The sequence below is a fragment of the Dioscorea cayenensis genome, chromosome 15, assembly GCF_009730915.1.
Source record: "Dioscorea cayenensis subsp. rotundata cultivar TDr96_F1 chromosome 15, TDr96_F1_v2_PseudoChromosome.rev07_lg8_w22 25.fasta, whole genome shotgun sequence".
NCBI lineage: Eukaryota > Viridiplantae > Streptophyta > Magnoliopsida > Dioscoreales > Dioscoreaceae > Dioscorea > Dioscorea cayenensis.
In genome coordinates, this window is record NC_052485.1 from 7,885,474 (window position 1) to 7,904,440 (window position 18,967).

General features: G+C 34.7%; 3 protein-coding genes across 12 annotated transcripts; 2 read left to right on the forward strand and 1 right to left on the reverse strand.

The window, feature by feature from the left end:
• The first annotated feature begins 1,897 nt into the window (after positions 1 to 1,897).
• LOC120277067 (auxin-responsive protein IAA30-like) lies at positions 1,898 to 4,089 on the forward strand. Its single transcript, XM_039283815.1, has 5 exons — positions 1,898 to 2,227; positions 2,715 to 2,947; positions 3,357 to 3,498; positions 3,595 to 3,656; positions 3,775 to 4,089. The coding sequence occupies exons 1-5, from the start codon at positions 1,968 to 1,970 to the stop codon at positions 3,810 to 3,812; spliced, it is 735 nt and encodes a 244-aa protein (XP_039139749.1). The 5' UTR covers positions 1,898 to 1,967; the 3' UTR covers positions 3,813 to 4,089.
• Positions 4,090 to 8,448: 4,359 nt separating this feature from the next.
• On the reverse strand, positions 8,449 to 12,403 carry LOC120277068 (probable carboxylesterase SOBER1-like). Of its 10 annotated transcripts, none has more exons than XR_005541455.1 (7): positions 12,166 to 12,403; positions 11,697 to 11,786; positions 11,505 to 11,516; positions 10,777 to 10,816; positions 9,818 to 9,941; positions 9,218 to 9,731; positions 8,449 to 8,599 (listed from the first exon to the last, which is right to left on the reverse strand). XR_005541455.1 is itself a non-coding variant. In XM_039283816.1 (5 exons), the coding sequence occupies exons 2-5, from the start codon at positions 11,766 to 11,768 to the stop codon at positions 9,703 to 9,705; spliced, it is 237 nt and encodes a 78-aa protein (XP_039139750.1). In that variant the 5' UTR covers positions 11,769 to 11,786; positions 12,166 to 12,402; the 3' UTR covers positions 8,652 to 9,702. The 10 variants fall into 10 exon arrangements, 1 of the variants encoding a protein (XP_039139750.1); XR_005541453.1 differs by having other exon boundaries at positions 10,767 to 10,816; XR_005541450.1 differs by lacking the exon at positions 10,777 to 10,816 and having other exon boundaries at positions 9,218 to 9,317; positions 9,624 to 9,731; positions 11,505 to 11,786.
• Positions 12,404 to 14,435: 2,032 nt separating this feature from the next.
• On the forward strand, positions 14,436 to 16,219 carry LOC120277661. The gene is made up of 3 exons (XM_039284518.1): positions 14,436 to 14,610; positions 14,709 to 15,327; positions 15,679 to 16,219. Exons 1-3 carry the CDS (start codon positions 14,436 to 14,438, stop codon positions 16,217 to 16,219), a joined length of 1,335 nt encoding a protein of 444 aa, XP_039140452.1.
• Positions 16,220 to 18,967: the final 2,748 nt, after the last annotated feature.

Below are 18,967 nucleotides of genomic sequence, written 5' to 3' on the forward strand. Positions count from 1 at the left end.
TTAATGAACATTAAATAGCTAGGGGTAATATTGAAAAACAAGGAGAATCTCAGAAGACTAGCTTAAGGACACATTCATAGATTGTTCAAGTTAAACATAAATAGATGCTAATCAGCAACAAAGCATAAGAACTTTAATGTCTTGATTTCTTTGTAATAGATTAACAAAGCAAAGCATGACTTGATTTTTCATGTCCCCAATGTCTGTTTGACTAACTCATTCATTCATTCATATGCAGAGTACTGTATTCTTTTATATATTACTCCATGAGAAACAATTTCAGTTTTGTTAATTAATAAGGTAGAAAACCATGTCTGAGAATCTTTTGAACGTGTTAATAATGCACCCCAACTATGCATGCACACACCCCACCTTTGTTCGTTTCTTTTCAAGCTATATATTCTCATACAGTGAAATTGAAAGACATGGCGATAAATATGAAACACTAATGCTGATGAATAAATAAATGCTTTAGAAAAGAAAATATATAATATCATATTTACTTGATAATAAAAATGAATAGTATTTTTTTTTTTCAAAAAAGAAAGGACAATCACAACCGACACATAATTAAACCTTCAAACATTCCATTCTTTACCGAGATTCAACTTCAATGTTTATGGGCATTAATAGCCTAATTAAAACCAATAAAAATTTTAGACTAAAAACAAACTCAAACCCACACACATATATATAGATAATAACCGAGTGAAAATCATAATATATAAATATATATCTTGTAACAACTATATGTGTCTAGTCCCTATGAAAAATTACCGGTTATAAAAACAAGATTTTTTTGTGAACATTATATATATATATAGCTAATATATCGACAACCATAAACCTAAATTAAATTTTGGGATACGCATTATAGGCCCTATCAACTTTCATTTAATGCATCTCTGAACTAATTCACAAATCACATTATAAAGTAAGAGTTACTAAATTATTCCAATTCATTAAAAGAGGTTGAACTCTGATTCATTTGTAATAACTCGCCCAACCGATCTAGAAGTTCATAATTTTGTTTTATAAATAATATTTTACATGTTCAATTTCAAGCCACATATATAAGTACAAAATTTTAGTAAGGTTATACAAAACGAATTTCAACCCATATTACTATAACTAGACCCGGAATATAGACAATATTACGCAATTATAAGAGCGACGATGAACCAAATTAAACTTGACCAATTAAAATACAGGAATTCATTTAGAACATGGTCCAACCAAGTCAATTAACCAGAGATTGGGACCATAAAAATAGGGAGGTGGAGTAATTGCAAACCAGTAGCAATTAATAGTAAGTAATTAATGAAAAGTGGGGACTAATTATCTCATGGCTCTTAATCAGACACGGTGAGACATTGCGAACACCTTCACATGCACACTTTGGTCCCCCCACTCTCCCGCACATGCGTCTCCCAGTTGACCGGGCCCCACCTTTTGATCTCATCTCCACCGTTCATCTCTTCCCTCATTCCTCATCTCACCGTCCATTCTCTTTTCCCTTATCTCGTTCTTGGGCCCCACTTTCCAGTGGAGCGGGAACGGCTCCAGAAAACAGCTTTTCCCTGTTTCACATTTCCACGTTTTCACTTTTTTCACTTTCAGTTCCCGCTTAAAAAGTAAAACAGAAAACGAAAAAAAAAAAAAGGCAAAAATTAAGATCGCCGATCTTTTTATATTCCTCGGCGGTTCGGATCGCCGCAGTCAATAAAAGGGATGCTGACGTCATCCAGTGTCCCGCCCGACATAACCGCGGGAGATCCAGCTCATGAGCGACACGTGTTGGTGGCTTGCTCGTGTGTGTTTATTTACGGTTTTGCCACTAGTTCAATTTGGAAGGAAGCTCTTTATATAAAGTTACAATAACTAGCTCTTCATATACAACTACTACTGCTATTTTTTTTTTGTATTGAGAGATTGTGGAAAGCTTGGAAGAAGAAGAAGAAGAAGCCATGACAACTGAGATGGTTGTAGGCAAAGGGTTTGGGCTTTGTTTAGAGGCGACGGAGCTCCGTCTAGGCCCGCCGGGTGACGGTGAGATGACGAAGAACTCTGGAAAAAGAGGGTTCTCTGAGACTATAGATTTGAAGCTTAAGCTTAAGACTGTTCATGATGCTGATGAAAGTGGAGTGGAGACGGAGAAGATGGAGAGGTCTCCGAGCCAGAAGAACGTTCACTCTGAGAACAAGGACCCGGAGAAGCCTCCTGCTAAGTATGTTTTCTTTTTTGATAAGCTTGTTTCTTGTATTTTCTTTTGAGGTTGAAGAGTGTGCTATAATTAAATGGTGATGAATATATGTTTATCATGTGATAAATATGTTGTTACTAGTTAGATCAGGTAGGATGAGAGGAAACAAAGAGTGGAATATTGGAAGGGTTTAGAGGACTGACTTTTGGAGATAGGATTAATCCACATCTTGGCCAGCTAGCTAGCTAGCTAGCTAGAGCCTTGTGTGTTGCATAGCCTTGGCCTTTTCTTTCTTCTTTCTCTCTCTCTCTCACTCTCTTCTTAAAGGCACACATGAAATAATGGATGGTGAAAGAAAATATAACTAAATACAGTACAACTCTCTTCTTCAAAGAAGAGAAAAGTTAGATTATATATGATTCATAGATGACTTTGTCTTGAATATGAAAATAATTAAATTTCAGGCAGAGTTCATGCAATAACAGTGATCATGAAATGGAATTTTGTTCAGGGCACAAGTTGTAGGGTGGCCACCAGTTAGATCCTATAGAAAAAACATCATGGCTGTGCAGTCTGAGAAGGCGGCAAAAGATGACGGAGAAAAGTCTGCTAATGGCGTCGCTGCCTTCGTGAAAGTGAGCATGGATGGTGCGCCTTATCTTCGCAAGGTGGACCTAAAGATGTACAACAGTTATAAGGAGTTATCCCTTGCACTTGAGAAGATGTTCAGCTCCTTCACCATTGGTAAGCTATAGAAAAAATGCAGCTTAATTATAATTCATACACTAGATCTCAAAGGGCCGCCATGTGGTTGCCAATAGGATTGCAACTCACATGCAGACTGTTCCCCTCCTGTAGGATACTTTGTTTTATGTTCTTATATTATATATGTGGTTACAATATCATGCCAACGTACATGAATTATTGATGTATAGAGATGTATGTTTGCTCATGCATAATATACAGCTCAGTGGAGTTGGAATTTAGGATTTTTTTTTAAAGTACTTTTTAGTTTACAAAGAATAGATCTGAAGAGTTGTAAGTGAGAAAATAAGGATTAGTTCCAAGTTATGAAACAATAATTATTAACTAATGAAACAGTACTACAAATGTTTTAATTAATTAGTGTTCCTTTTGATTTATCAAATTGAAGGAAACTGTGGCTCTCAAGGAATCAATGGGAGGGATTTCATGAATGAGAGCAAGTTGATGGATCTGTTGAATGGGTCAGAGTATGTACCAACTTATGAAGATAAGGATGGAGATTGGATGCTTGTTGGTGATGTCCCTTGGGAGTAAGTATATGTACATATAGTTAATTATATCTCAAGATAAAAGAAGAAATTAAACTGGTATTCATCTCAAACGCTTTTCCTTTAATGTAATTGCAGGATGTTTGTTGATTCTTGCAAACGTTTGAGGATAATGAAAGGATCAGAAGCCATTGGACTTGGTGAGCATATAAAATATAAACAAGCTCTTTCTTCATGATATGAGTTGACTTTCATCTAAAATAAAAATTAAAAAAAAAGAATTTCTTAGTTTTTATTTATTTATTCAATGAATTTCAGCACCAAGAGCCATGGAGAAGTGCAAGAACAGAAGCTGAAGATCCAAAGCTCCATTGCCTGCTTGTTAGGTATCAAAAAAATCGAAATTTCGACAAGAAGCATGTGCCATGGATCTCAATGGAGAAAGACATATGTGTGTGTCTGTAATATTGTGATCTATCTATATATATATGTTAATGTGTCAGTATAAGGGATATGTGATTCTATTTTATTTCTTTTGTTTATGGGCAATAAACACTGATACTTGTTCTTCAAGACTTTGCTATGTCCACATTGTTTATTAATGTTGTGTTTAATTAATTAAGCATTCAGTAATCCGGTTGGTGTATGTGTGCTGTTGTTATTCCTTTGTAAATTAGCATTTCATGATGAGATTCTTTGCATATACACTATAGACTTTTAAGTTCTTTATGTGGCCATTGCTTTATATATAAATATATATATATATATATATTTATTTGTGGTGATTAGGGAAGGAGGGAGCAAGGGCATGTGCATGGCAATAAAAGATATTCTTTTTTGGTACATCTAAGTAATTGATGATCTACTTATGTTATGGTGTGTTTAGAAGAGTGGGTTAAAGGCCACACAATGTGGCTGGTGTGGAGGAAGTTTCCTTAAATTGGCTAGTTGTTTTTTTATGGTACTAAACCCTGTTTAATTTTTACGCAAGTAAAGTTGCTTACTCTTATTAGTTGCTTCGGCAAATGTGGAATGCATTATTTTTGGTACATCAGAATTCAATACACCGAGAGATATATGTTTTTGATTGGAGTAAAATAAATAAATAAATAAATATATAAATGGTTGGATGTTTGAATAAAAGTAATGATTTGGAGTGATTTTTTTATTTGCTAATAATAATGAATCAATGATTCTTTTATATTAAATAAAGTATTTATTTATTAAAAAATTACTGAGATAATCAATTAATTTCATCTTTAAAAAAACGCCATTGAAGTGCGAAACATTACACCGACATAAATCGGAAATATTATAACAGTAAAAATAAAATCATGAATGTAAAGAAGTTAATTGAAAAGAAGGTAGGAAATTAAAAATATTAAAGGATGACCAAGGCAGTGATCTTGCTAGCCCTACAAAATTAATTTGTGTTAATCTTGTTCAAATTTATCATGGCTGTCCAAATTTTATTGCTAATTAAGATGTTTTTGTTTCTACTTAGTCAAGTTTGTAAGCTGCCAGCTGGTTTAATTTACGAATTTTATAAATGCACTAAATTATTTCTTTAAGTTTGATGATTTAACAATGTTGAGTTTAGCCCCATTTAGTGGGCTGCGAATAAATGGGCTTCAAGTCCAACAGCAAAAATTTTTTGTTTTTTGTTTTTTTTTTTTTTTAAAAAAGTATTATAAGATGGGTTGCTAGAAGATGCTATGAGCCAAAATAGTCCATCTATTTTCTTTTTTCTCTTTTAATCCCTCGAGAATTTGGTATAATAAGTCTTTCAATTTTTAAAGTAGAAAAATTAAATCCACAATCTAAGAGGGAGTTAATTTTGCCATTTAATTACGCTAATGCGGTTCTTTTCTAAATTGAAATATTATTAAAAAATTAAAATAATAAACAAACAATTAAACTCACTTGTCCTCATCCTCTTCCCCTGTACATGACGACCAAACCCTAACACATACCCTCACACACCAAGAACCCCTTATCACTACATATGTTCAAATTCACTGCTTTTTGTACTTGTTTGCTAAATGAGCTGTGTAGTCAAATTCATTTGATTTTTGCCAAAGAAACTTATATTGACTATCTTCAGCTTAATATATGATTGATTATATGTTGAATCCTAATAACCGGAATTACCTCAAAATCCAGTACTCTCAATGAACCAACTTTTTTACTTCAAAGTGAATTTTAAGACTTGTTTGGATTAGCTTTTGGAAACCCCAAAAATATTTTTTTTATAAGTTAAAACACTTCTAGGTTAAAAAAGTTGTTGTTGTTGTTGTTGTTTTTTGCAAAAATGAAACGGTAAAAATTTGAAAAACACGTTTTTTCAGAAACTAGTTATGACTAGCTTATTAAAAAAAGGTGTTTTTATCTTATTTTTAAAGCTTATGCTTCTATAGAAAAACTAATATGAACACAAAATACAAAAAAGTGCTTAACTTACTCTGGAGAAGCATTTTTTTCCAGAGGCAATTCTACTAAACTGAAAAAGAAACACTTTTTTGAAAAACCAATCCAAACAAGGCCTAAGATGAATTGAAATGACCATGTGTGTGTGTGTGCGCGCATGCACGTAAGCTGGTTTATAGATAAAATTTTTAATTTGGTGTAATCCCATGAATATCTCTTGAATTGTTATGAGTAAAAATGTGGTTTGCTTTATAGTTGCCAGACAATTGTAAAGCAAAACAAGGGAATTTATTAAGGAAGTTGCAACTTGATTTATCTCAGACAACAGAATCCTTTGCCATCATTCACCACAAATCGGGAGAAGACTGCAGACTGACCTAATGTTGTTATGTTTTATCTCCATTTTATGATGTTTTTTAGAAAATATTGATGTTTATTTTGTTAAGTGCTTAAAGCTTTGTAGTCACTAGTTGCAACTTATGTAAACCATTCATGTACTCAAGATATCACAACTAGATGATGTATTTTCAGTCAATGTTGTTTGAACCAGTTCAGTCATGCCCAGTTTTCTATATATGTTGTAACTGCTAATTATAAGGTGTATTGGTTTGGCAGAAAATGTTGCATCAAATGATGACAAAGGGGGAGATTGTTAGAGTTAAAGCTCCATGTTGGCATCATTTGACATGCATTGCTGATAATGTGGCAACTTAAGATGATGTAGCAAAGCGTGATGACATGTCATGGTGACATGGCAACCAAAATGATGAGACATGATGATGTGGCAAGAAATGACATAAAGATATGAAGCTATATCTTTGGAGGAGCTATTTTTGGCACGACAATCAACTTAGATGATCTCTTTTGAAGTGCAAGCACTGGTCATATGAAAATACAATCTATCTTTGACAAGTGAATCAACAATGGGAGATCAACTATCTTGGAGGCCAAGTTTATATTAAAGCATAGTTTGATGAGAACTAAATAAAGCCACAATCTCTAAATTAGAGAGAAACTATTTGTGGACGGATCTATTTGAAACACTTTCATATATGGAGAAGATTGATTGAAGACCAAGCTTGGATGAATGAAGTCAAAATTGTGGAGAACTAAACTTGGATAAATAAGATATCAAGTTTAGTAACAAAAAGATTGAAGAAACAAACTTGGATGAATGAAGATTAAGTTTGAAAAGAAGATTTGAAGACCTTTGAAGATTATCTTTGCCATGGAGTAGATACGCCATAAGGGATGAGACCCTTGCGAGGATATTATTGATAGGACATGAGAAGGCAAGCTAGTTGCTAGTATGTTAAGATCGGACGGATTTAACTACATCGATTCAAACTTGGACACAATCAAGAGGAGGATTGTAGGCGTGTACAAGTAACATTGCAATGGAAGCTAGAATTCAGTCAAGGTCAGCAGGTAGGCCATGTTACAAGCTAGGTTGTAGCATGAGTTACAACATCTAAGTTTGAAAGAAGTCCACATTAGGAATCACGGAAATTCTAAAAGAGGGATGAGCTATATTAGGAACATGAAGATGACTATATAAAAGACCATGCTTTGAGATTTAGGATGAGCCACTGGGAGAGACTTAAGAGTGTGGGTGACAGCGAGTGGCCATTGGACAATCTAGAGAAGGTTCTTGTTTATCTTTGTGAGGATGAGTTATGAGATTGTACTCATGTTTATTAATCTCTTTTAGTGAAGTTTTATCTCCAGGTTTAGCCCCCCCAGATGTAGGCATATATAAAAATATAGCCTTAACATTTAGCTATCATACAATCACAAACAAACAAAGCGAATGCAAGGTTGACTTCCTTGTCTATATACATATGATGTAATAAGGAAGCTTAAAATCCTAAAAATCTCACATGGAAAGACATTCTAATGCAAGAGCAAAGTGACATTAATACTAACCAGACAAATAGATAAATCTTAAACAACAAAAAGCTAGAATTCCGTTACAACTGCTGCAAAAGGTCTTACAACCATTACATAAGATCTATTGTAGCAGTTTGCCAGCCGCTGCATCTGCTCCCGTTATAATAGGTTATTGCAGCGGTTTCAACCTCGTTGCCTCAACAGTTCTAATTGCCATTGGTTTTTTTAGCGGTTTTTAATTTTGCAACAATTACTTCATATATTGCAGCGGTTTATTTTGCAATGGTTATTTTATATAATGCAATAGTTTCACAATAGCTAACACAACGGTATTCTAACACATATTGCATCAATTTTATAATATCTATTACATCGGTGTTGTAACTATCTAATGCAACGGTTTTGTAAAATATTTACTATAGCAGTTTATAATACATTTCAGTTTTATAATACATTTTGCATTGGTTTGGTAATATATGTTGCGACAATTGTATAAAAACTATTGCAACAGTTTTCTCGAATCTATTGTAGCGGTTTAGAATATTTGCTGTAATAATTAATAGTTCTATTGTAATGGTTTTTTATACCATTTTATAAATAATAATTTTAATAATTCCATTCAATAAAATTATAACATAAGCAAACATCATCCTAAAATGTAATAAACACTTGGACACAAATGAACATTAAAATTGACAAAAATATTCTATAACATAAGAATTCATGGAAAAAACTCGTTAATAGAAAATAATTTTGAATTTAATACAAAACATATCATCTTCAATGTTTTGGGATGAAACCAATTGAAACTATAACATCATTGTCCCTATAATAATAAAAAAATTAGTTAGTAAAAATAATAAGAAGAAACTTATGCAATATATACAATTTATATTACTTAACATAATAATAAAATTTGTAAAATAAAACAAGCTAAAATTAATTCCGATTTTGTATCAATGCTACCATCTCAATCTAGTCGATTTTGAATATAAATCAACATTCATTTTTAAAGACTACAACCTATCGTAGCCTAAATATTTATATGAGAACTTGCTCTAGACTTAATCATTTGTTTTTCCATCAAAGCTAATTTAAAAAGTATACTCTCAGTTTCAATGAATACCAACTTGCCAAAATTAGTTCCAATTTTGTGTTAGTGCTACCATTATTGGGAAGTAATTTCCTGACTAAGAGACATTGCAACATAATAATTTGATTTAACACGCACTCATGGCACAGTGTATATCTTCTTAGGAGGGTATCATGTTTCATAAAGGTTTGCTCGGTGGGAACATAACATTCTGGTCGCTTCAAGTCAATGAATCTAATATAGTTCCACAAATGTACTTTCAGTCATTTGAAAAATAACAACATTTTAATAGATAAAAGGAACATTTGGTTTTCCTTCAAAGAACTTATAGGAAAACTCTTTATTATATACCTGATGGACAACAAGGCTGCAGCTGATCCAGAGCCCCAAGAGAATTTTCCATCACTCTATTTAAGTCTTCCGAGAATATTGTACGTGAGTCAAGCCCTCACTTTTTTGCCACAAATTAATGGAAACAATTATCTTATATGGTGGGAATGAATGAATTTCAGTCACACTAAAATGTATATGTAGACGACAGTAGAGCTAACATGCATATAACCAGGGAATGAAAATCCTTAATAATGTTTAAAAATCTTGATATGTTTTCCATTTTCCAGCCAAGTGAGAAATTCTGAGTATGAATGCCTTAATAATTATGTACTAAGCAACCTTATTAGCTTTCTGATAACAAAATACGAATGTTGTGTTTTCTGATAAAAAAGGCAGCAGAAAATAAATATTCACCGTGGCATACCTTTTTAGCTTCAGGTGAAATTCGTTCTAAGATAGATGAATTGAAAGGCACCCATCCACTAAAGCTTTTGGATAAAGAATTAAAGCACATTTGCTACGGTCAAAGCACCTATCCATCATATCATTTTCACCTATGATTAACAAAAGACTGACAATAGAATAAAAATTAAAAAGAAAGCAAAAGAGAAGCCTTACCTCCTTGGCTAAATCCACATACAAAAATGTTTTCAGGATTTATGCCAGCAGCGACCTCTTTGTCTATCATTGCATGCACACTCTCAGCAGCTTTAAGGACATCATTCTCATTTTTTGGTAATTCCTACATGATACAACCCATGTTAGCCATATTGGCAAAATATGATACTACATGACAAAACTGAGTAGAAGTACAGAAAAGTGATCTCAAAGGGAAGGAAGCATTGGCAATTATCAAACTAGAAGTGAAGAATATCTATCCTAAAAAAGTATACCTGAAGTTACTGACGGAAAGTTTACAAGTTCAGATAAGGAAAAAGCACATAATATATCATACCTTACAGTAGATCATGTACTATGCTGTGAAATACCCTAAATATATCCATATCATAAAATATTTGGCAGCATTAAAAGGTGAGATATGATTCACCAAGCCAAAATTCATTTCCAGTTATTTACTAAATTATGGCATTGAAGACAACACGCATGGAATTCTTACGCTATGAGCAGGCAAGACTACGAGTTTGTTGGCTTTTCTATGTCTTAAAAAAATTCCTGAATGCGAGAATACACACACACACACACATTAACTAGATATGTCATATAGCCAAGTTAGTGACTGTAATTGTAAATTACTTTGTCAGAGACTGCTGAAAAAAGGGCTTCTTTAGTATGCGCCAAAAATTTATTTCCATCGTTCAGAGAAGAAAGATTACCAATCTTGGCATTATATTCTTCACAAATTGCCAACAATGGCGGCAACCAAGCTCTTTATGGATGTAAGTATGAAAATGAAAACACCAACAAAACATAGAGATTCCAATGATGTATGACATTTTAAAATATTAGTTTATGATAGTAAAACAATGGATCCAATATAACCCCAGAAAAGAAAAAATTCCAATTAACTTGACTAACACTTTAGAAAAAATAAAGAAAGTAAAGATACCAAATCAGACCCTTTTATCTTAGTTATTTCATGTGAATTAACATAGGTACCTGCAAAAGTGGTATGACAAACACCTCTTACAATCTCAAATTATGGCTCAAAGTCATATACAAATACAACAATATTAGTAAAGGCCAGCATAATGGCCAGCATAATGACCATGATATGTATAAAACACAAGCTTTAGCAGGGCAGCTAGTGGCAACAATGCTGAAATGAAGCAACAATACTGAGTACCAAAGATAAAATAGTACAAGTATTTTAATATCGAATTAGAAAACATAAAATCATGCTTATAAAATAAACATAATTTTATCAATAAAACTTATTTTGTAAAAATATATTTACTAAAATAAAATTAATCAATTTTTAAAATTTGAAGTTTCAAAGGGAGTATAGACAATTATGTACAAATAAAGAAAGACAAAATATAGTTAAAAACTAGAACAAGAACAAATGAACAAGCTGCATTTTCCTATTATAAAAAGCATTGCATAATACATCACTGCCACATATATAATACACATACACATACACATAAGATTAAGATACACGTCCTACATGCAACCCATAACATTAACCACAATATGTTCATCATAACAGCATCAACCACAGCTGTTATTCTGATTTTATTCCTGATCCAAGCAAGCAAAGAACTCCAGATCATGTATATAAGCATGATATAGATACATACAAATATATGTATATATGTATAACAGATAGAGAATACGAACACACCTCCTCATTCCACTGCACAAAGTTCATAGAAACATCATCGAGATTGTTATGGAAGGCACAGTAGGGAGCACATTAACAGGCAGCATCAAGTAAGTAGGATCAAGGTAAGGTAAATGTTAATGTCAATGTCTTAGAAAAAGATAACAAAGACCTATCAATGTTCGATTATTTTTCAACAAATAAAACACATACCTCAAATGATCCAGTTTTACCAATGGAACTTCTCTGGCTGAAGCGTTCTCTTCTCAAGATAAAGAAAGGCATACACAACTGATTGAACTCCTATATAAAGACATGGTTCACCAAATAATAAGAAAATGATCCACTAATAAAACTACAACAATTAAGAAAATGTCCTTTCTAAACTCATCAGGAGGAAAAAATGTGCAAGCAAATTGGTGAAAAGTCATTATCTTGATCTTAATACCATAAATGAGCTAAAAAAGACAAATCACAAGCCTGATAAAACACACAAAAACAGTGTATCAAGCCTAATCATATCAATTCTAATGGGATAAATCGGATAAATTTCATACAGCAAACAACAATGTTTTATCAATAAATCGTATAAAGAAATTTTTAAGAAAAATTGCTCTTCAGATGATGTTTCAGAAGTAAAAATTGATCATCAAATAGGTTTTCATGTATACAATATACTAACAGCGATGCCGAGGTCGTTCTTAGTGATGCGTAGGTCGGCGTTCTCTTGACGAAGGGCTTTGAGCTCGTCGGCAGCATCTTCGAGGTGGGAGAGGCAAAGGTCGTAGCGGTCGGCGAATTAGCGTTATTGAAGGGTGAGACGGGAGAGGTGATGGCGGTGTCGTGATGGTCTTCAGTTTGTCGTCGAAGGAGATGGAGGGGATGTGGCTGTGGAGTTCTTGGAAGGAATGAACGGCTCTGATTTGATGGAGCACCTAAATCCAAGCAGAAAATTAAATTGAAATAAATGAAAAAAAAAAAATATTTATTTAAAGATGCTTTTGCAGGTGTATCCCTAAAAAATTTTGAAATTGCATATTTACCCTGAATAAAAATTAATTACATACATACCTTTCAATAATATCCATAATTGCGTATATACGAGGTTCAAATTAGTTGAAAAACCATCCATTAACAAACAATAAATATATAAAATTACCATTATACTATTGCATATATACCCTTGAAAAGTTTTTTTTTAAAGTTGTACAAGGGTTATTTTAGACATTTTATATATCTTAATCCAAGTTATAACCATAGTTAATCAAATTTGATTACCGGAATCTAAGAGTAGGGCCATATCCGTAATTACCTGTATTTTTCAGGGTATATATAAATTATATTTTTTTCCTGAGGGTAAATATGCAATTATAGAACTTTTGAGGGGTTTATAACTAATTCTCCCGTATTTAAATTGGTAATTATTTATGATTAAATTATGTTTATTTTATAAGAATGATTTTATGTTTTTTAATTCGATATTAAAATACTTGTACTATTTAAAATAAGGGAAAATTACTTATAAGTCCCTGAAACTTTTCATTTATACAAATAAGTCCCTCTGACCAAATAGTATACCCTGCAATCCCTCCTTTTTAGAATCATTTCTATTTCGTCCCTACCGTCATCTTTGCTTGTTTATTATTTTGAAAAACCCCACTTTACCCTTTACTTTTGGGAGGGAAATCTGGCGCCATGTCATGTCAAGGCAGCATGGTGCTTGAACTTTGACATCACTCAAAAGTCTTCATCCTTACCTTTTGTCTTGCTGGAGAAACTTGAATCTTTTTTCATTTCATTTTCTTTTCTTCTTCCTTGGCCTTGGTTTTGGAGTGATTCTCCTCTTTTATCACCCATCTCTACTCACCATCTTTATTCTTCGGCGGCAAGCTAACTTCACAAAGCTATATCCCAAAGAACGTGTGAAGGTATTTCTTAGATCCCCATCAAGATGCAAATCTTGGTCTTAATGTAGGGTTCCTGGTATCATGTTCATCGATCCTTCATCTATAGTGGTTTTTCTTAATGCAGGGTCTTCATGGACATGTTTTACGGTGTTGCGAAGTATAAAGGAGATGGTTATGTGTTAGATTTCATTGTCTTGACTGGATGACTAACATTATTTGAGGAGATATGCACATATTGGGCTCTCGAACCTCCTACAGTGCGAGTAAAGTATATAATGCCAGACGAACACAAGACAATATGCTCCATTAGCTCAGAGGATGACTTTCAAAACATGTGTAATGTTCATCGTATATTCAAAAAGACCGTGGTGAACATGATCATAGATACTGTGAACGAAACAACGGAGGCCATCTGTACTTCACCAATGCCACTGTAAATATCTTATTCTATTTGGTTTTGCACTCATTTTTGTATAATGTGGCAAGGATTTGCATTATGTTTCGCATATGTGGTCATTAATATGTGTTTGGGTATAGTATCGTTTATTTGGTATTAGTTTTATTTTTTAGCCATTAGTTTTTGTTATTTCCGAAGCTTATTTGCCATAACTATTCAGTTTTAAAGTGTTGTTGTTTATTTATTTTACTAACTGTTTACCGAATGTATATAACAAGGGTACCAACATCGCAAAATACACTAGCAGTGACACATGGAGGAGGCATAACTATAAGAAATTCTTTACAAGATACAGAAGCTAAAATTTTCATGGTTGGCCAACGCTTCGAAAATGCACAAGAATTCAAGGATTCATTGTGCGACTTAGCCATCAAACGCAATTTCAACTTCAGGTTCATAAAAAATGATAAAGATAGAGTTACTATCACATGTGCTGCTGAGTTATGTCAATGGCGTGTCCACGCCTCAAGAGATAGTAACCTCCCAACATTTAGAATCAAAACAATCCAAAATAGTCATACATGTGGTGGGGGTATCGGCACAACATCTCATCCGAGGGTTTCTAAAAAATGGGTTAGCAGGCAAGTAATGAGTAAATTGCGAGATCGTCCTCTATACCGGGCTGTAGACATACAACGTGATATATTGTGTAACCATGGTGTCCGGCTACCATACAAACAAGCATGGATGGGTAAAGAGGTGGCAAAGGGAATTCTCCATGGAAGCGACGTTGCAAGTTATGATCTGTTGATATGGTATGCAAGTAAGGTTTCCGAAACCAACCCAGGTAGCATCGTTATCATTGAGAAGGATGGAGAACGCTTTAAGCGTGGTTTTTTTGCTTTCATGCATGTCTTCAAGGTTTTAAGCGTGGTTGTAGACCCATGCTATTCCTCGATGGAACCCATTTGCTAGGTAAATATGGTGGCATCCTACTAGGCGCAACTGCAAAGGATGGTAATGAAGGTCTATTTCATCTAGCTTTTGCTATTGTTGATAATGAAACTGATGATAACTGGATGTGGTTCATTTCCACTCTGGGTGATGCAATATATGGTGAAGATGACTACCACAAAATCATTACATTCATTTCAGACAGTTCTAAGGGACTTGTTAATGCTATTGCCAAAGTCTTCCCCTCTGCCCCACATGGCTACTGTTTGCGACATCTCCAAGCAAACTTTTTGAAGGCTAATGGTCACCTAGGGAAAGGATTAAAAGATGAGTGTTGGAGGTTGGTTGTTAAGATTGCATATGCATGCACATCTTCAGAGTATGATGCAACTGTGGGTGCGTTGTCAGCGGCATCAACACAGGCCCATAATTGGTTATTTCAAAAGTCAGACATGATGTATTGGTGCAATTACTTGTTTAGAGGACAACGCTGGGGCGAGATGTATTCGAATGTGGCAGAGTCTTTCAATGCATGGATTAAGGAGGCACGACATCTACCTGTCTGTAACATGGTTAACGCGATAAGGTATGCGTATAAATAATTTAATTAGATTACTGTGCGTAGTTGTCGTTCTATTTCAGCTGAATGCATTTACTTTCAAACATTCTAATGTAGTATCTATATTAAATGTTTGAGTTTTGGCTTTACCATGTGGTTTTAAACCGTAATGAGTACTTTACACTTTTGTTATTTCGTATTTGTTTTTGGTGTATAGTTTTTATGGTTGTTGTTCCTTTTTTGTATTTCTTGCATACAATAGATATTTAGTGTTCCTTATTTATGCGTAGTGTTTAATATTGTGGCTTTGCCATGGTTTTTTATTATATTCGCAGTAGTAGTGTTTTTTTCTCTCATGTGTACTTCCCACCAATGTAGGTTCAAGATGATGAACCTAATGTACAAGCGGCGCGAGAATAGCATGAAATGGGAAACCCATCTTTGCCCGGAGATTCACAAGAAGATTGAAAAGACTATTGAAGAAAGCAGATGCTTAGTCATAGGCCGATCTGATGGTGATATTTTTGAAGTCGTTGACAAGCAGGGCAACCATGTCGATTTACGTAATAGAACTTATTCTTGTCGTCGGTGGGAGGTGTACGGTCTTCCTTATAACCATGCCTGCTGCGCAATCTTACAAACTGATGTAAACATTCATCGTTACGTGGAAGGCTACTACACAGTCGTATTGTACAAAGAAGCATATGAGAGTCCAATATTCCCTGTACCAGATCACGACAAACCGATGGATGCGGGTAGACATCTCCATATTCGTCCACCTATCTCAAAGAAGAGACCCGGACGACCAAGAAAAAGGAGGATTGAATCACAAGCATTTGGTGTTCGTGACTTACATTATAATCGATGCCACGAAGTTGGGCATAACAGGGCCACATGTAATGAAGTAATCACAGACTAACTGTATCCTTTGTACCCGTCTCTTTTGTTTTTTGACCACTACCATCGTATGTTGAATGATTGATACTTATATATATTGCATATAAAGTTCTCGAAGTTTGTTTGACAGTACATGAATTTGATCAGGTTCCTCAAATAATAAGCGGGTACACGAAAAACCAAAAAACAAAATTTAAAACTGAATGTGATCTATGAATAGTGAATTCAAAGTACAAAAACTGAACGGGTAACACTAAAAATTGAAGTTTCCTAAGAATAGTAAATTCAAAGTATCAAACCTGAAGATTAAAATTGTGTACTGAAGGCGATCTATGAATAGTAAATGTAAAGTATCAAAATCAGCTACCACAATTAAAAACTGGATACATTTAGCTGTATTAAAAGATAAAGTAAGTCCACTAAATACTGAAATAGTATATCCGCTGTCAATTAGCACAAAACAGTAAATAAAAAAGTCAAATCTGAAGAAGTTCCATACAACGTTCAAGGTAAATCAAAATGTCCTATATTAACCATTGTCTGAAGCTGGGGCCAAATCAATAGGTGCAGGTGCCTCTTCACTCGGCTGGCTATGTGGATCTATTTGCATATGTGGAGTAGTGACTGTATCTTTGAGCATGGGTTCTGCTGGGTCATTGCTGACATCTTTAGTTGTTGGCGCAATTCCAATCATAATCTCTGAAATATCTGCACTACCATCTTTGTGTATGGGCTCATTTGCAGGCACAACTTCTGAGTCAATTTCAGGCACCTCTTCGGCTATTGCCTCCATCTTTTGAGGGTTTCGCATAATACCATCCTCCACGATACGTGCAGCATACTCTAGGCGCACGTGCGGGACATCTGATTGGGGGAGATACAGCTCTTCATCATTTAACACTTGCTCCATAAACCGCATTAAATAAACTGAGCAATCCACACTATCCATCCTTTGTTTTGGATATCCTTGCACATGAGTTAGTGTGTATGCCACAGTTTCACTAATACCAAGCTGCTTCTGCAAATGCTCTTCAAACAATGCACGCTGGAAGAAGGAAAGATATTACACACACATTTAAAAATGAAATTAAAAACCAAATTGATCAAATCTTGTTATTACCATGGCTACTGCATCTCGATCATGAACATGTCCACCGATTGAGTCATAGTGCAAGTACTCCTTCTTAACTTTGTCAAGAACAAGTAAGTGATAATGTTTGTTCCACACGATTGGCATGAGGATTAATTCTATGGCGGGGAAATCTTCTACCCCATGGCTCATCATTCTTTCCATTCCAGCGGACGAATGTTCTTGCCTAGATAAAGCAAGGGCCATTGGGCGGGTGATTGTAGCAGTCATCTTATACACATTAGGAGATTTCTTCAAAGTATCAAGTAACATGAGAACAAAGACGTCAACTACATCATCTGGCACCATCTGTTTGCCATCAATCAATGCATACAGATGAGAACGGGATGTGTGACCCTTCTCCCTGGTCCAGACCATTGTGCTGATGTAATATACAACAATCAATTAATTAGGTAGCTGACAATGTGATGCATGTTCATGATAGTGCACATATATGATTGAAAACTAATATCGTATCCCAAATAATGAGCATTTATTCAGAATACTATACGCTTAATGCTTAAAGTAAATATTATGTATCAATAAACAGCAGTAAATATAAATATTGATTACTCTAGCAGAAAAGTGGATTGCAACTCTGAATTGTATATTTAAAATTCTAATATATAACATTTGAACAATGTGCTTACTCGTCAATTTGTCGATTAAGGAAAACACTTAGTGACAATTGGTGTATCTTTTGCAGCCGGCCAAATCCGGTAGGCCTTTTATTAGTTGGATTGAAACCGGTTCGTGGGGCAGGTTGTTCTATCAATTTCTCTGCTTCACCTTCTGTATCTCCTTCCTTGGGTATGCATATAGAGTCCCCGGATTTTAGCTATGCTAGCGATTCTATCGCATTGTCGATGTCCTCTGTTGTTTGCTTGTCCACTTCACTTAATTGGGATGGAGTTGGTGCAGCTCGTTTCCTACCTCTGGGTGCTGGTGCACCTTTTACTTGGGCAACTTTTGTTGGTTGTGCAGTTTTCGAGGCACGAGTGACACATTTCTCTGGCTGAGCGATTCCTGAGCCTGAGGCTTCTTGCGATGTTGGAGGTTTGGTTGCTCTTGGCTTCGATGCCACTCTCTTGGATCTCCTCGATGGTGGAGCTGGGCCAATGTCATCTGTTAATGGAGGTGGTACAACATCTTCTTTCTCGTTGCTTGTGTTCTTCCTTTCTTCAAGAATAGCAAGCTTCGCACGAAGAGCTATCACTTCAGCCATCAATGTTTTGTATTTGTTATCTTCCATTTGTTTCCTCGCTGGACTCGAACCTGATGATTTTTTGGACTCTCTTGGTGGGCTTACTGACTTCTCACTTTCATAATCTGTTGTCTGGGATGCCTCTCCAACTTGTTTCCTCTTACCTTTTTGTTTCAATGCCTTGATGAATTTTGGTGCTTTCGTTGCACCGGATAGAACCAAACTTGTCCTTGCAAAGCTGAGCTCAATCTTTCCCGAACGAATGAGGTCAACTTCAGATTGTCTCTCTGGCATAAGCGGGGAAAACTAGCAAATTCAACAACAAACATTAATATGGACGTATACACATTATTCTCAAAAAGGAACATCTAATAAAAAAACTGAATACATGTGTAAGATACTAAACTGGAATCGATATAAAAACAAGAACCGTGAAT

Excerpts from the sequence above, each read along its gene's own strand:
- LOC120277067 (XM_039283815.1), top strand. The coding sequence starts at position 1,968 with ATGACAACTGAGATGGTTGTAGGCAAAGGGTTTGGGCTTTGTTTAGAG. Across the intron at positions 2,228-2,714 it reads CCGGAGAAGCCTCCTGCTAA|GGCACAAGTTGTAGGGTGGC; the intron begins GTATGTTTTCTT and ends AATTTTGTTCAG. Across the intron at positions 3,657-3,774 it reads ATCAGAAGCCATTGGACTTG|CACCAAGAGCCATGGAGAAG; the intron begins GTGAGCATATAA and ends AATGAATTTCAG.
- LOC120277068 (XM_039283816.1), bottom strand. The coding sequence starts at position 11,768 with ATGCCTTTCTTTATCTTGAGAAGAGAACGCTTCAGCCAGAGAAGTTCC. Across the intron at positions 9,732-9,817 it reads ATGTGGATTTAGCCAAGGAG|GTGCTTTGACCGTAGCAAAT; the intron begins GTAAGGCTTCTC and ends TATGATGGATAG.
- LOC120277661 (XM_039284518.1), top strand. The coding sequence starts at position 14,436 with ATGAGTAAATTGCGAGATCGTCCTCTATACCGGGCTGTAGACATACAA. Across the intron at positions 14,611-14,708 it reads TCTGTTGATATGGTATGCAA|GTTTTAAGCGTGGTTGTAGA; the intron begins GTAAGGTTTCCG and ends CATGTCTTCAAG. Across the intron at positions 15,328-15,678 it reads AACATGGTTAACGCGATAAG|GTTCAAGATGATGAACCTAA; the intron begins GTATGCGTATAA and ends CCACCAATGTAG.